Source organism: Barbus barbus, assembly GCF_936440315.1.
Source record: "Barbus barbus genome assembly, chromosome: 11".
In the NCBI taxonomy this organism is placed as follows: Eukaryota; Metazoa; Chordata; class Actinopteri; order Cypriniformes; family Cyprinidae; genus Barbus; species Barbus barbus.
In genome coordinates, this window is record NC_136739.1 from 1435440 (window position 1) to 1453483 (window position 18044).

The window sequence follows — 18044 nt, forward strand, 5'->3', positions numbered from 1 at the left end:
GCCGCAGCATAAATGCTGCCCACTGCTCCGGGTCTGTGTTCACGGTGTGTGTGTGTTCACGGTGTGTGTGTGTGTTCACTGCTGTGTGTGTGTGTGTGTGTTCACTGCTGTGTGTGTGTTCACGGTGTGTGTGTGTTCACTGCTGTGTGTGTGTTCACTGCTGTGTGTGTGTGTGTGTGTTCACTGCTGTGTGTGTGTTCACGTTGGATGGGTTAAATGCAGAGCACGAATTCCGAGTATGGGTCACCATACTTGGCAGTATGTCACTTCACTTCACATATGTAACCCAATATCACAGATTTCCAGGTAACAGTGCACAAATTTACAACTTTAATAAACATCAAGACAAAAGACGCAAACAGACTTACCCAAATAACTGTCATCATACTGAGCTGCAGCTGACTTGGTTGATAACTGGTTACCGTAAGGAGTAAAAAACTCCTTATTGTATCTGCTGATGACCTCAGTGATGTCATCTGAGATCAGCTGACCTAGTTAGGAAAGCACAAATATGAAACACACACATATGAAATGAAGTGTGCAGGTAATAGAGATTTCTTCAGCCTGCATGCAATATTCACCAGACCAGAAATATGTAGGTGTCAATATATGCAGACATGTGCATGTTAAAAACATGCTTAAGTATTCTAAACAGTCACGTCTTCCTCAGTCATGTGTTGTTACAATAAATATGGATGTACATGCATGTTGTGATGCTACGCTCAGGTTTTTTTTAAAACAGTGTAGCTTTTTCAGCAGGAAGCATTTTTTTTTTACAGTACATTAACATGTTTTACACTCCATTTTATTGCTCACAGCCTTACGACAGAGCGAGCTGATGCAATAATCAAACACACTCCCTTCAAATGATCTCTTGCTCAAGTCTCATTTATTTCAGTGGCTACATTTCTTCCGGTTGTTCATTTAAATGCATCACTAAAAAAACAGTTATACATTTTCAGGAAATAAAAAAAATTGAGTAATCAGTCATTTTTTTATCTTTTTGGAGAAAAATAACTCATGAGGCTTATATAGGAATTCATTAACAAATGTAAACACAACAAAATAAAGACTTATTTCAAGTCTGTCCAAGGTTATCTTAGGTCACTGTGTCATACATTTCTGAAAGCATTTTACTCTCGGCAGGGTGTATAATTATCATACCACCAGGAAAAAGAGACTCGGCAGAACAACTAAACAGTTTTCACCTATTAGAAAGCTTTTAAAAGGAATCTTTAAAATGATCACTGCAGGTCATGAAATTCATGAAAGATGTGTTCGAGATTAAACGCCTTTTCTGGGCACGCTTCCTACCATGACCCACCCTATGAGGTCATAACAGAGCTGAGATCGGGTAAACAGCCCAGACAGCATATCATTCTGGATTATTTACTGACTCAAAAACACAGCTCCCTCTCCTCCGAGCAGCATTTCTCTGACACTGGTTGGTTTGTGTGAATGCTATATCTGAAGACACAGCAGACATTCTCCTGACAGAGCGCATTGTTGTTTCCCTTTCTTCCATTATGCTGTTCAATGTTAAATTCACAGAGGGATAATAAAATAAATCAGTTTACCTTGCCAATAAAAGCTTCCTGGTCCTCCAATAACAACCCGATTCTTCTGAAGGAGACATAAAAACATGTTTTCATACATTTGGTACAAGTTTGGGCAAGAATAGGCAATAACACACACACAGCAATGTCAAAGCAGCTATATACGAGTCCAAGACTATATATGTCCCATTTTAATGTCCACGCCAAATTAAATTACGAAAGTGATCTTATATACATAAAAACAACATTAAATGCAAATGTCTACATACATGTTTCAAATACCTTTTGTGAAAATAAAAGTCAAAATATGGGTGAAATAATGTGACAGTCTGATTATTCAGCATTAAATATATAATTATGTACAAAATAATCAACATACTTATGTACTTATTAAAATATATAAAAGACAAAGTGATCATACTGAATGTTATTATTTTAGATGATTAAAATATAATTTAATTAAAAAAAGAAAATACATCTAAAATATAATATATTGTATTTTATAAGATTAAAAATATTATATTTTAGATGACCTAGTGGTTTGTCGGATGGTGGAAAGAACTGGTAAAGTTACATTATATTAGTTTTTGGGGGCTGCATTGTGATCTTTTAATTATTCTTGTTATAAATATGCCAAAAATTGTTTAGTATATAAACTACTGTTGACATTGTATCTAAGAATCTAAATAACTAAAACAATTTCATTATTAATGTTGCAAAGAAAGAGCAAACTCAAAAACATTTCATTAAAAACAGCAACGGATATAATGGGGTTTGATACGAGTCGTTTCTATATTTTGTTATAATGTAATTTTGAAATTATTGAAAATCAAGTGTCCTAAAAAATTTTGGGGTTAAAATTCATATAAAAATGTAACGAATAAATATATAAAGAAGCAGATTTGTGTTAATTTAATACCTTTACAAAGTCAGCACTGAAACCTGCTTGACAAAATCCTTGTCCCTCAGGTGAGTTTGAGGCTGGTGGAGAAATATTCAGTCATTCATATATTCACAACAATAAGAAATCGTTTTAAGGAAGTCTCAAAAAGAAGGAAAAGTGAGAAAAAGGAAGGCAAACTTCAGACAGAGGAACGGTCATAACCACATGCAGACTGGCACATTGTCTGGTGAGAACTTAACTCACACATGTCTTAAAACCATGAGTGATAACTAGATGATACACAACTATGATATTCCATTAATCTTAGTTAAGACATTTCTGAAGGAGGCTGCTAGATATGCCCTAATAAGGCCATGAGCATCCTGTGAGGTGAAGAGCGGTGATCATGTACATACTAGAGCGGCACGGTGAATATTCCACGATGTTATTGCCTTTCTTCAAGAAACACGTCCCAACAGGCTCTCTCTCTGATAATCCATATGTGCTCCACTGGTAGAGAGGAGCACACGCCTGAAAGAAAAAAACAAAAGAGATGTGCAAATAAATACAAGAGTAGAAATCATGTTCTTTCTGTAAATCAGATCAAACCCAGTTCTTCCAAACAGCATGTTGGAAACTATCTGCTTAATTTAAATCTTATTTATTTTTAGTGTCACATCAACACTGAAAGACAAGATCAAAGTACTTTGAAATAAGAGAGGCAACAGCTTCTTAAAATATTGCAATAAAGACTACATAATTCCAATTTGACAAATGTGACCCTGGAGCACAAAAGCAGTCTTGAGTCGCTGGAGTATATTTGTAGCAATCGCCAACAATACATTGTATGGCTTATGCCAAAAATCAAGATCATGTTCCATGAAGATATTTTGTAAATTTCATACCGTAAATATCTCAAAACTTCATTTTTGATTAGTAATATGCATTGCTAAGAACTTCATTTGAACAACTTTAAAGGAGATTTTCTCAATATTTAGATTTTTTTGCACCCTCAGAGTCCAGATTTTCAAATAGTTGCATCTCAGCCAAATATTGTTCTATTTTGTCCTATAATTGACAATTAAGACTGGTTTTGTGGTCCATGGCCACAGATTGCCTTTTAATTTGAGATTTCTGGTGCATATAAAACTACTAAAATATTTTTACGGCCCATAAAACAAAAATGTGATCCGTTGCAACTTTCACACCCTCCACAGACAGACTCACCAGAATATGGTCCCCAGAGGAACGCACGGTGGCCCCAAACCATTGATTTGACTTAAACTCCATTTGCTCTCCATTGGGATTCTTCCTGTCATCTGTGATAGAAAACGACAGGGGAAGGGAGAACCGGAAAAGCAGGAGATGGAGGGAGGAACGGAAATATAAGTTAGGTCAGTTAATTAGAAACATCAGACTGTCATCATTTCCTTTGTAGTAGACTACACTGCTCTTCCCATCACTACAATCTCATCTACTGCATGCTCCTCTGATTTCAACAAGTCTGATATGACAGAAGCATCAGAGTTCCAAAGGCTGAGTTGATTTGCTGATATAAAACACTCTCATCTTCTTCATTACCAAACCAACTGAAGTTCAATCCAAGGTCAAGAAGAGTGACAGCTGAATCTATTCATGGCATGTTAGAATTAAATACATTTACTGCGGTTAACAAGCACAATGAACTCCTAGTGACAATAATAAGAAAAGTTTTTTCTTTTACATTTTCTGTGCTAATTTTAAGGGAAAATCTACTTAACCTTAATGGTAACTGAAATCAAGGGATGGATGATTTGTAGAAAATGGAGAATGAAAGTTTTTTTTTTTCAGTGCTTCTACAGAAAAGTCAGTTATTTGTTCATTATAACATTATTCTAATCATTAAAATCACTGTAATATTTACTCTATGATTCAAAACTAATGCTCTTCCAACAATACTTCGCAGTTGAAGGCTTCCTAGTACCTCCATGATGCTTACACACACACACACCCGAAACACACACACACACACACACAACCACAAAGATATTCCCTCCCTGCGGCTGGTTCATCTCAGCCACAGTCTCAACCTCAGGACGTCCCAGCTGTTCATCTGTCTGCGCTACAGAGCTGGGGATTTCCCAGCGTTTCTCATGGTCAACAGAGTCATACAGCCGGTCAACAACACCCAGGCTTTACTAGAATTAAGCACTTAATTACAACACAAAAGGGGAGTTGATGGTACAGCAGCTCAATGGAAACACAGTTGTATAACCATGCTGTAAAAGCTCAGCATGCTTGTTGTTCCATACACAGTGTTTTCCATCTCATACTTCTGACATTTTTCTCTAATCTAGACTTTTCCAGCTCCTCAAACGCACAGAGAACACTATTGTAGAGCCACGTCTCTCACAGTAAAAACATGTCAGGACACAGTTATGCTTTAGCACTTCCTTAACAGAGGAATGTTTAAGCTTCTTTCTTGCAAAAGCGATTGTTAAGAAACAAATATAAACATTACTGCAATAAGTGCACTGAAAGAAAAACAACAAAATATCTTGAAAGTCAGTGGAAAATATCATGACCAAATAAGTCAATTTAAAAAAAAAAAAAAAAAAAGAAATATGTATAGCTTGGCAATCCACTATTGTACTATTATTAGTAATTAAAAAATAACATATTAGCTCAGAGTAAGTCTAAAGTCTAAATTCCATTATTTATTTATTTTCTCCCACAAAATATATTTAATTACATTATTATATACTTCAAACGTGTCTACCTACTCCACCATGAGTGCACAGCTCTCTTTAAATCTACACTATACTTGGTTATTTTTCCAAGAATTTCTTTAAGGCTGAAAAGCACACAAAGAGTAGTGGAGTCGTTGGTGAGAACTCGAAGCATACTGAGATAATCCAACTGAAGACCTTTTTGTTTGTCTGGTAGTTCCTCTTCTAGCAATCCAGCTTGGCTGGCAGGGTAAATCAGGCCAGACTAGTATATAACCGTCATTGAATGCCAATGAGATCTGGCACAAAAAACTGGTGTCTATATTCACCTCAGCTCAGAGCAATGTAAGGCTGAACAAAGTCCTGTTAGTGTGAAGACTGTGTACATCTGCAAACTAGTTAGTAGGCCAGCAACATACATTTTGTGAATGGTAAAACCCCTTCTCTGTTGCAGGTCGCTGCCAAGCTTGTGAATTCAAAACATTCTGCAACAACAATCTTACAATCCTAGATGAGCCTTGAAATGATCCCAAACTCCCTCGCCTGTTATTTTGCCCCCACCTATTGAAAATATTTAGAGCAAAGCTGATATATAAATCATTAAAAAGCCACAGGCTACCTAGAAGGTCCTTTAATAAATCGGACAAACCCAACCACTAGCATGCAATGTGAATCAATACAGACAGTAAAAGCTTTGAATAACAGCATGTTGGAGCAAAGACTGCACTATGACGGCTGGAAACTGCATCTTACCAGAGCTGTCAAACTCAATCTGGGTGCATGAGCCACTTTTGTGCCAGGGACAGCTGAAGACAGCGCCCCTCTCAGTGACTGTTGATGGGGTTTGATCAGATGTGTTTGCCCGGGGTGCGCCGACCAGTATATTTAACCTGGAAGCACAGGGGAATGCGTTTTAATGCTTTTGTTAAACACAAACACAATAATATTATATATACCAAGGAAATCTGTCTTTTAATTACATAATACTGAATAATTGCATTATACATTCTAAATATTATGCATTACTACTATTAAAATCTATATATACATATTTAAGAAACTATAGTCCTTACTGTGATGAAAATTGTTGTTAGTAATGTAACTAATTATATATACATAATTATAAATATACACAGAACACAAACATATATTATTCAAAAAACTTTTATTTTCTATGTGATTAATTGTTTGACAGCACTAATATATATATATATATATATGAACAACAGGAAATACATTAAACATTATTAAAGAACTGCAGTGGGTTAGTGAATTGATGTAAACATAATAATTAAATATTTTTTTATTAAAATTAATATATTATTTAAAATTAAAAAATAAAACTAAACAGAAATAGTTTATTTGTATATCTACCATTAACCGATATTGACATATATATGGTAAAATTTCTATAAAAATTACAATAAAACCTATACATGATAAATCAGTTGAACATATATTGAATAAAATACTAAATATATGCCACGTATACATAGTTTGTAAACAAAACAAAAAAGGTTAGTTTGGCTCCAACTTCCCCCAAAGTGTAAAATCAACCTTTTCACAACAGAATGATCTCCCAGTTTTTCAACATCGTGTTAATAAATATATATTTTATAATTCTCATCATGCATATTTAAAAACAATCATGCCTCTTTCCCCAAAAGAGTGCTGCAGACTCCTATAATATCCAAACCAGCTCTCTATTTAACTTCATTTACTCACTGTTTGTTTTCAGCATCGAAGAAAGCCACAGAAAACCCGAAGTAACTTCCTGGAGGTCCAGAGAAAACCGTGGGTTTGCTAATGTCCAGATTAAAGGAAAGGGCTTGTTGAGAGCAGAGAAGAGCCACTAGAGCCCAAACCCAGCAGCAGATGAGATGTTTGGCCATGTTTGATCTGGATCAGCAGCTCTCCATAACAACACGACTGTTCCGCGGAGATGCCCGTTACATTACTGAACAATAAAACCACCCCGAGCTGGAAAATCGAAGCAAAAGTCTAAAAGTAGGACACGGGACTGATGTCGCCTGCTCGGAAGGAGCCTCGGGATGCCCCACTCTACCGGAAGTGCCAACAGACCCACCTACAGAAGCGGACTGAGGGACTTAAATAGGCACGACTGAACTGCTCCACATTTTAAATGGCATTAAATCATTGTGATTCCAGGCAAGAGGAATTCGTTGTTTTATTAAAGTCTTTTGATTTATGTAGAACTGGTGAACTGCGCCACCTCGTGTTACGCATTTGATCTGTATTTAGAACAAAGGCAGCGGCTGTTAAAATAGATACTTGTTGCAAATAGTGGCAATTATCTGCACTTCAGTATTGCATTACATTATAAAACAGTATGCGATAATAATGTATTGAGTGTAAATTATCATTTTAATTCAATTTATTAAATGGATGCGTCCTTATTGGTGCATAAAGCCCTCCTTACACCGACCCGATACTTTATGTTCAACTTTTTGGTTAATTTTTATTGCAAATAAATGCCTTTATGATGTGATGAGATTTGAAAAAGGAGAAAAAAAAAAAAAAAGTTTGGTGGGTTCCCGGGTCCATCATGTCAAAAAAGACCACAGTAAATGTTTTATCATCTGCCTATTAGAGCTGATAATTCATAACCGGTTTATTAATGTTGACTATCCCAATCAGATGCTGGTGGGCGGAGCTAGTGTAAAGAGCCTCTGCCAACAAGGAGGGCTGTTTGTACCCTCTAAGTGTAAATAGACGTGATAAACAAACGTGGATTTATACATTTAAACTAAAGTTTCTAGTAATTTCATACATGTAATAGAAATCTTATTTTATTATTATTATAAAATCTGTATTATTATTATTTAAAACAAAAATAACAGTTGGCAAGAAAAGCTCCTGGCGCCTCACTTTATCTCCAGATAGCGGTGACTATTACAAACGCTGTTCAGAGCTGGAGGAAATGTTGTTCATATAAGGGCTTGTCAGTGATTCATGACGTTAAACACACTGGTGAAGTACACCTCCAAGAATGCAGTCTGCAAACCCCCCTGAGATCCCTCATAGATTCTGCACGAAGATTATTTTTATGTCCATTTGGCTTGTCTTACAAGTAAAGAGCCTTGCTTTTGACCCTTAACATATCGTTAATTCTAATACATATGGAACAAGTGGTGTTTAGTAAATGGCTTGAAAAGATTGTGTTTCCTGAGGAAATAAAAGGCACCAGTTACAAATTGGAACATAAACGATATTCTCACTCTCGAGGGAACAAAGTCACTTTTGTTTTAGAGCTGACCAGCCATGCACGTGGTCAAAGGGGCTTTTGGGACCATGTGATGCATGGCAGAGTGGCAGAATAATAATGCTTGCCTGGTGCACATCAAAATTAGACTTACTGTACAACAGACGTTCTTCAATTTGAATGATTTTATCATTTTCCAATAAGGTGTTCTGACTTTTTAGGGCTTACTAGATCAAGCAAATGTTTTAAAGTTTAACAAAATGCCATATAGGGCAAATGTTATAGCTTTAAAAGCCAGAAAAGTCATGATTAATTTAACAGAAAGCTGTGTCTACATCGTCTGTATTTTCAGAAGCACACTTTTTTTCTCAGCAAGTACAGTAAAACAGTAATATTATGAAACATTGTGATAGTTTAAATAATTTTAATAGATTTAATACATTATATTAACTACGACATACAACACAATGGATGGCACTATTGACCAATCAGATGAAAGTATTCTAGTATATATTTGATTTAGCTTCAGTGACAAAGAGAAGACTTTCTTAATACCTTTGTGTATTAAAAACTGGAGCTGTGTGTCAGAAAAACAGAAAGGAAAAGCCTTCCCAAATAAACAAGCAAAAAACTCTATACATCCTGTATCCCCAGTTTTTTTATTGTATTTGTTTACATCTGAGACAGACTACAAAGCTTAAGATGATGGCGAAGGTAGAAAATCCTCAGGTCAAAACCATGGAGAAATTCACTGCAGCCGCTGCAAAAAATGTCTGTCTATATTTAAAATTATTTTTATATATAACAAAAGCATGCGCTATTTCAAATGGCACAATTTCCAAAAATATTTTGGAATTCTTTTGTGGAAACCTAATGTTTCTGTAAGCGATTTATATCTATTTGTGTGAACGAGGCAGGGGTGGTCATGCTTTCTCATGCAGATCTTAGGAAATGCCAGTGCTCTGACCATGTCAGCCGTCTCTCAAGCAATTAGTGGAGCAGTGCTATGCTAAGAATGCTTATGATCTGTTGCTGAACATCTGGACCGATTTGTCTGATGCATGGTACATTATATCGATATATGATTTCAGATTAAACAATGATTGCTTTGAGGTGGCATGAGCTTACCTCTGAATTAAGGAAGGGAAATGTTCACATCTATAAGAACCTCCAAACACCACATAACATAATGAGGAGTAAATGTCTCAGCTTCATTTCAATTAGATTTCTTTTATTTCAATACCACATCTTCACTCAAAATCTGTATCTGAAAACTTTTTATTTACAATTCCTTGAAATGAAACAGATCAACTTAAAGATTTTCAGAGGTGCCTCACCATCTTTGTGATTTGTGGGTACAGCATCTCCACTATCTCACGTCTCATCAGCCTCCTCATCGTCATCGTTAACAAGCTCACAAAGACTTCACTTCCACTGACCTGCAGGACATGAAGGCTAGAGGGTCATTTAACACAACAGACAACAACATTAAAGTCTTGAAGATCCAGGACCCAGTAAAACAGCAACCACAGGATCTGAGAGCAGAAGCTTTACTGCCACCTTCTGGTCAAACCACAGCATCGCCGCCAAAATACCTAATTCATGCACTTTTTTTTTTTTTGAACATGCAAACATATATATATATCAGTGTCATGATTCTCACTCACCCCAAGTGTTCTGCCAGCTTTCTTCTTCTTCTCCATGCCCTGCTCCTGCTTTAGTCAGTTTCTCCTGCCTTTTCCTTTTCCTCCAGGCCAAGAATGTTTCAAGAGTAATTAGAGCAATTCTCTATCAAATCCTCCAGTGATCGTGTCATTTTTCTCCTTCTTTAGAACAAAGCCCACAGGAATAAAATCCATCAGTATCAAGGAAATACGTATTTGCTGATTTACATTTCATTTAAAATGAAAGAAAAATAGCCAAATGGTGTTGAGGAAGATCAATGTACAGTCGTTCAAAAGATTGAGATTGTTTTTGTATTTTTTAAAGAAGCCTCTCCTGCTCAAGACTGCATTCATTTGATCAAAAATGCAGAAAAAATACAGTGATGAAATATTACAATTCAAAAAGTTTTCTATTTATCAATAGTTGTGCTGCTTCATATTTTGTTCAATACGTATTTTCAGAAATCGTTGATGAATAAAGTTAGAATGAATAGCATTTGCTTAAATATTTAAATACAATACAAGTCTTTACTTTGATCACTTTTTAATTTTTTTTATCAGTTTAATACATTGTTAATTTCTTAAAAAAAAGAAAAAAATTTAGTGACCCCAACATTTTTAACAGTAGTGTATATTGTCATAAAAGATATCCATTTTGAACAAATGCTGTTCTTTTTTTAACTTTTTATTAATTGAAGCAACTGTAGTTTTACTCGTACTCTAAAAACAACGTCAGCGAAATGATATTTTGCGGTGTTATTTTTATTTTCTATATTTGCAGTGTTGAAATTAAGTTTAAAACTGTTGTGATTCACGTTTAGTCGCATCTTCGTTTCCGTTGACAAAATAAAGAGTCTTCAACATTTTCATCAGTATTTTGGTAAACAAAAAAAAAAAGTGGATTCTAAAGACAGGACCGATGTAATCTCGGGTAGAGCCACAGGAAACACGTCACGATGAATGCCATCAGTTCTCACCAGCGTGACTTGGGCAGGAGTGAACTGGTATATCGTTTAAAATGTCATAAAACCATTGTGATTCCAGGCAAATGTAATTAATTTAAAATCTTAAGCTTTATGTGGAACTAGTGATACAGCACCACCATGCATTAAGAACGGCACGACTGTATAACAATGCATCTGTATTCAGGTAACAATTAATGGCCATGGGTTTGTTATACACCCATATTTCACAATGCAATAACTCATTTTTTGATACAGGACAAAGCAGTCCATATCTAGACCAGGTTTTTCAGAAACATACTTCAGACTTCATTTCTAGTTAAGCTTAAACCTACTCTTAGTCAAAAGTTACAAATTAGGCATTTCAACTCAAAGCCAGTATCTGATATCCTTTTATTTACAATTTCTTGTGGTGTGTTGGTGGGAGGGCAATTTAAAACAATTGAATACAAAAGGACAGACACGTTACTAGTTCATCTCTCAAGCTCACCTCTTTCGCTCACACTTCAAAAATCAAATCTGACTAGTCATGTCATCCTCATCTCCTTCTGTAAGGCCAGATGCCATCCCAGAGACTTCACATTCAACATCTCAATCTGATCAACTGATTATTGAACACTTATTCACCTTGACATTCTGATCCTGATACAGGCATGCAGTTGGTTACAAGTTAAAAACTTAAATGAGACCTTTGTTTTCATTAAAGCAACATTTCAACAGCAGAGAAGAGGAAACCAGATTCCAATAGTGCTTGAATGTCTTGAAGAGGATTTCTGCTGGATCGTTTCATAGGCATGACCTTACAAAGACTGATGTAATTAAATCTTTCAAAAGAGAACGTAGAAATATCAAATAATCAACAACCTCATAAATATTTGAAGTATGTTCCTGCTGAAGAACCAAACCCTCACCTGACTGTGCTTTTGGGGTAGACTGCAATTAAAAAAAAACAAATTTAAATCAGAGAGAACAAGAGCCACATCCAGTCTCTCCTGTAGCGCCCCAGGACATCGAGTGATGAGGGTGCATATTGCAGGCAGAGCGGCTTCTGACATGGCAATTCTGGTGGTAGTTATTTGTGAAAACAATGTCATTCACATCAAGCCATGTGTAGTTCATGAATGATGCAACAGTCCCAGTCTTCACTCGTCCAGGTCCAGTGTGTTCAGCTCCTCCTCTAGTTCGTCTAGATCCTCCCCGGTGAAGAGGTTCTCGTCTACAGGCACCGCATCCGACTCCTCCTCATTGGTTTCTCCGTCCTCCAGCGTCTGGTCCTCGCTGTGTTCTCCGTTCTCCACAGTTCCACCTGACGCCTCGCTCAATTTATTATCTGTGGAGAAAAAAACAGAGGTCAGAATGACATTTATGGATAACGGTGACCTGATTGTGAGTTATTACGCTCATTTAAGACAAAAAGGTAGTGAAGATTAAAGCACCATAAAATATAGACCACTGTAAAGCAGTAGTTCTGAAATTGTGGTCTGCAAGTTAATTGGGTGATTTAAGGGTAACTGAATTTAGCTATAGCTGAATAGTACATATTAATATTAAATGTGTTTTTTTATGTGGTTCACCATCTGAAAACAGCTGGGTAGAAAAGAGTGAAATACATTAAAACATTAAAAGAAATCAGTTTATTTTTTATTGCGCATTCCAAGTAATATCAAACAAACTGCAGTTGTGTTGTTTTAAGTAATAATAACTTACAAAAATACAGGTAATTTACAAAATTAGACTTCATTGAAAGTATGTTTTTTTTATATTAAAAGTTTGATTTATAACAAAAGCAGATAACTCCACATTTCATGTTTTAGAGTTTAAAAACACTGTCATCTGAGGAGATTGCAAAGATTAAACCAGTGTAGATGCCTGACAAAGGTTGTTGTTGTGATCATAAACTGTATGGATGTGATTATACGCAGTTTTTCCTCTCCATTGTAACGTGCTGGTTTTGCAAGGTATCATGAAAACGTTATTTTCCGTTTACGCCCTGAAGAAGATATCACAGGTTCATCAAGTTCGTGGAAATGATTCATCCTCGATCACTTTTAGTCAGCTTTGATGAAACTGCTCTCATGTCTTTTCAAAGTGAAAGTAGCCATGTCACCTGACCTGAATACAGCGCGCTGATTCGCTAGAATGGACTTATCGGCTTCTGTTCAAAAACAACACGGAGCTTGTCGGCTTCTGCAGTAAAATATAAACTCACGATGCCTTGAAAGTGGACAATACCAGCTTTTTTGAATGTGTTTAGGGTTCAGATCGCGCTATATGTGGAGAATAACGCACGGCAATGAGTTAATTTTTTTTAAAAGTGGCATTTATCATTTTTTATCAAATGAACTCTTCATATATTCCACTTCTCTCTTTTTCTTATATTATCATTCTACACTTCACTGCCTGCCTGTTCAAACAAGATTGTACCGTCACTAACCTCACAAATTAGCACACAAAATAAAACATAAGATGATATTCAGAAGCATCTCACCATCGGTGTCATTTTTTGGAGGAGCTCTGGCAGCGAACCTGTCTGCGGACGCCACCGTTATACCCGCATTATCCACCTCTTTAAGGATAAATCTAGCAATGTCAATGTCCTGAACCTCGTCTATTTCCTCCACCTGGAGAGACAATCATGTTAACAACGCCAAACGACTTGAGACTTTAAATAAGTGAATCACAATGAAGTATTACATGCAACAAATATTAAACATCAGGTGATAGACTAAAATGTTTATATAGATTATATTAGGTAATGTTGCATCCTGTTAAATAATACTTTTTCTCACCTCGTTATAAACCTCAGCATCATCATCATCATCATAATCATCATCATCATCAGCAGCAGCGTACTTTGTGTCATCGGCCTCCTCATCGTCATCGTCAACAAGCTCAGGTCTGAACTCAAACACTTCCCTTCCACTGACCTGCAGGACATGAAGGCAAGAGATGAGGAGAGTCTTGAACAACCAGGACTTTTAAAGCCCAACACTTTTTCAGAATAAGTCCTTTTTCAAGACCTCGGCATCTTTTTTTATTTATTTTGAGGTCAGTATTTTTCACTCACCCCAAGCGCTCTGCCAGCTTTGAAGTCGGCTTTCTTTCTCTCCGTGTCCTGCTCTATTTTAGCCAGTTTATCTTGCCTTTTCCGTTTTTTCCAGGCCAAGAATGTTTCCAGAGTAATTCGGGTGACATCTGCTCCCAGAGCAGCTCGCTACAATAAAGAACAGATGATCATAACAATTGTGATACATAACTATCAGATTCAATGACACTGTTACTTCACAATCACGATCTTAAACATTCTTCTCTTCCTTCTCACCTCAGTCTCTATCAATTCCTCTAGAGAGATCATCTCCTCACTCGTCTCTTCTTTCTTCTTGTCTTTCTTCAGAACAAAGCCCACAGGAAGAGCGTGGCGGTACATACAGTTGTCACCTCCGCCAGGACAAACCCAAAACCAGCCGTATTTGTTGCTTTCAATAGCATCAAGGAAAAACTTGCACACCTTAAATGAAAAATTATTAATTTATTTGATTCACTGGTCAAATCACATCAATGCTAATATCTAGATCTAGATTTAAGTGTAAATTTGCCAGAACCTACAATTTGGGTCTTTGATTTCTTCTTTTCATCCTCTCCATGTTTTTGGTTCACCACCTCCTCAAGTTTCTTTTCATCCCAATTTTCCATAGTGTCTGCAATTACAAAAATCAAAACAATTAAAATAACTACATAAAAGCAACCAATGTTATTTTTGAGATTAATTCCATCAACCAAAAACAGAAGCTAGTTCCACTTATGTCAATTCCAATGAAAACCTTGTCAGTACATAAATCATTTATTTTCAAATGTATTAATGCACATAATATCGTGCAAAATATGTAATCTCATAAAAATCCTATTGGACTCGCCTTTCTCCAGCTCATCATCTCTGCCATCCACATACAAGCTTCTTTTCTCACATTTCCTCTCCAAAGAGAGGTCATGAGAGAATTTACACTTGTCACCTTTGGTACACAGGCCTTGCTTAAAGAATGCACACAGCACAGACTTGGGATCAACACCTGAAATAAAAACAGAAATCATGAAGATGATCACCACAGATGACAAAACAAAGAACATAACAGAAGAGCAAAATGAACAGATGGGCACTGATCAAAGCAGGACAATCCTACTCAAAAAGCTACATAAACCAAGCTAAGACCAAAGTAAAGTATACAGTTGGCCATAAAATGTACAGTTGTGCTGGAGTGTGTTATATACTATAATACTCTCCTACACTGTTTATTTGTTTTCAACAGCAGAATTCATATTTTTATCATCCACAATCAAAAATCGTCCTATTGCACACCTCAACGTGTGCTTGAGCGCTTATTAGGCTATGCATGCAATTAAAGGCTCATTATAATGATTTAAATGGTGTATTAATAAATGTGCAGTTAGTCGACTAATGCTTAAAATGAATGACTACTAGTCGAGAGCAGCTCTAATTTAATCACTGATTCCCTCTTTTATTTTTATGCCAAACTAGAAAAGATAGACTGTACTGCATGTAAGCATCAAGAGCATGGTCAGCATGTCACAAGTCATACTGACAAGAGACTATGCTTCTAACCACAGGTGGAAAGATGTAATTCGTTGGTGATGCGGTTTGCAAACTTTGGTCTTGAAAAAAAAAAAAACACTGAATTGTTAAACTTTGATTAGGAGTAGCTGAATAACAATGTTTTGGGAAATGCACCCCTGGCTTCGTGGCTTATTCGATGGATGGGTTACCTTTGCTGACTTTCTGAGCTGCCACCACTGGCTTAAAGAGCTCGTTCAACTCAGACAACTCCTTCTTCTTGTCATCCTTCTTTTTGCTCTTTTCAGCTTCAGCAGCAATCTACAAATACAACACAACACATTGCAGACCTTTGGGAATTCAAGCACTGAAATCAGGGTCACAATCATTACCTGTCGTGAATTCTGCTGTCCATGCTTGACCTGCTGTGTCACAGCTTTGATAAACTTCTGTTGTTTAGCTCCCTTTTTGTTTTTCAGTCCAAAGGTTTTATCCTGCCAGAGTCACAGTAACAATAAAAAAAACAGCACATCAAAACAAATAGGTTACATAATCAGATGATAACAGAACAGCATGCGATGGTAACAAAATAAGACCAAAATTAACAGTCATATTGTTTCAAGCCAATTCTTCTAGAAAGAATATTCCTACAAACAAGACTGAATAACAAAAAATAGGTACATAAGAACTGCCAGGTGGACCCTGACTCTGTTAATCAATCTGGCACTTTCTATAATGACTACAGACAGCTCGCTATGTTTCCAGACACAGCCTGAATCAGGCAAACTAGCACATCGCCATTTCCGCTTTATTCACCACTACGATGACAATATCAGGCTGCCAGTTTAGTCTAAGCCAATTAAACAAACACATATCTGTTATTCCATTCATTTCAGGCTTTAAATGTCATTAGTAGCTTCAGAAAGGCGCACTAGGCCCGGAGCGGAGCATGCTGCCTGAGTGCTAAAACACCGCAAACCTCACCTCAATGACCTTCTCTTTCTTCTTCTCTTGGGTTTTCTTACTGCCTGTAGCTTGAGCTGGCTTTTTCGGAGGCATGTCGCTTAAGACAAACTAAAAAACTGAGGAAACCCTGCCGCCGTGTGTATAATGCCGTATGTTCACTGGTCAGCGCAGGCTAACCGCACTAGCAGCCGCGATGCATTCTGGGAGGTCCGGGCGCGCATGATGTGAGCACGTGGTGGGTTACAACAACGCCATCTAGCGCGCTGCTGATGAACATGCTGCTCGTTTTCTATGACGTGGACCATAAAATAAATAAATTATTATTATTAGTAGTAGTATATAAAAAAAGGATAAGCATGGGATAATATTTAACATTTTAATATAACTAACCCGAATTCTTAAAAAAGAAAAATAAATTAATTTAGTTTTTTCCCTTTGCTGTCCCAGCAAAAATGTGTTTCTATCACTTTCAGTTTTCCATGATTATTTTTTTTTAATGATTGACATCATAGCAATTACAGAAATATTGACAACTTGATTTTTAGGTTTGATGCAAAAAGTTTTTTTAAACACTTTTTATGCATGAGTTATTATAGCAGTCATTCAGAATCAGAATGAGCTTTATTGCCAGGTTTGTTTTAGTGACAGTAGCTCCACAGTGCAACAATTCTCAAGAATGACTGATAGATTGAATTTGGTATGACAATTTCAACACTTAAAATATAATATCATACAATATATTGGGTGCTTTAGAAGAATATGTAGCTGATAGTCTCGGAAATACACACAAACTCTAATGTTTGAGCTTTGAGGAAATACTGGAGGTGCCTGGAAAGAAAAGTAGCCTTATATGAATTTTAAAACCCTTTTCTATTGAATTTTTATTTTCTATGTCTGGTCTGAACACTGGGAGACTGATATGTTCGAGTTTATATCACGCAATTCTGAGAAAAAAGCTGTTGCCGACCACTGCATTACATTATTATTCTGCCGATTCAGCAGACGGATGGTATTCTGATGCAACACTGCTCTCTGTGAGAAATCCAACAGATAAACACACGCTTGAGTAACAATGACATCACAGCTAATACATCTGCTCGTCCATTATATTACATGGGGGATAAATGTATGAATGGATTTAGTTGGTGTTGTCTGGAATGTTGTTAGGTTTGTTTTGTAGTTTTAAAACCTAGAATTAGAATTTAATTTCACACAGGCAGCATCCTGTTCTAGCCATCTCCCATTTATTTGTGTTATACGTCAGAATCATTTCTACTATGCAGATGATTTCCATGCCCCCATCATATATTTTGTAATATATACTGCATGAAGTGTTTATTTGTTCATGAATATTTCATATTAATAGATTTCAGTTTCTTCATATTTTACAGGTATTTCAGAATAATGTATCAAAATGTTCACGTTGTGTCCTTTCTAAACAAAATCACGTTCTTTCCTTTTTATAATCTCTTTTACTATCGTAAGCCAGTTTTTTTTTATTTTATTAACATTATC

General features: G+C 36.3%; 2 protein-coding genes across 2 annotated transcripts in view; both read right to left on the bottom strand.

Annotated features, from left to right (window-relative positions):
- itgav (integrin, alpha V) overlaps positions 1–7306 on the bottom strand; it is a 25007-nt gene extending 17701 nt beyond the window's left edge. The window contains exons 1-7 of the mRNA XM_079428663.1: positions 6873–7306; positions 5901–6037; positions 3667–3758; positions 2856–2970; positions 2476–2537; positions 1578–1623; positions 369–491 (exon numbers count right to left, since the gene is read on the bottom strand). Coding sequence (XP_079284789.1) covers positions 369–491; positions 1578–1623; positions 2476–2537; positions 2856–2970; positions 3667–3758; positions 5901–6037; positions 6873–7039 — 742 coding nt within the window. The 5' untranslated portion in view covers positions 7040–7306. The remainder of the gene's footprint in view (positions 1–368; positions 492–1577; positions 1624–2475; positions 2538–2855; positions 2971–3666; positions 3759–5900; positions 6038–6872) is intronic.
- Positions 7307–10566: 3260 nt separating this feature from the next.
- Positions 10567–16759, bottom strand: zc3h15 (zinc finger CCCH-type containing 15). The gene is made up of 10 exons (XM_079427867.1): positions 16548–16759; positions 15956–16057; positions 15776–15884; positions 14911–15063; positions 14603–14694; positions 14319–14504; positions 14064–14210; positions 13786–13923; positions 13485–13617; positions 10567–12326 (listed from the first exon to the last, which is right to left on the bottom strand). The coding sequence occupies exons 1-10, from the start codon at positions 16620–16622 to the stop codon at positions 12139–12141; spliced, it is 1323 nt and encodes a 440-aa protein (XP_079283993.1). The 5' UTR covers positions 16623–16759; the 3' UTR covers positions 10567–12138.
- Between the last annotated feature and the right edge of the window lie 1285 nt (positions 16760–18044).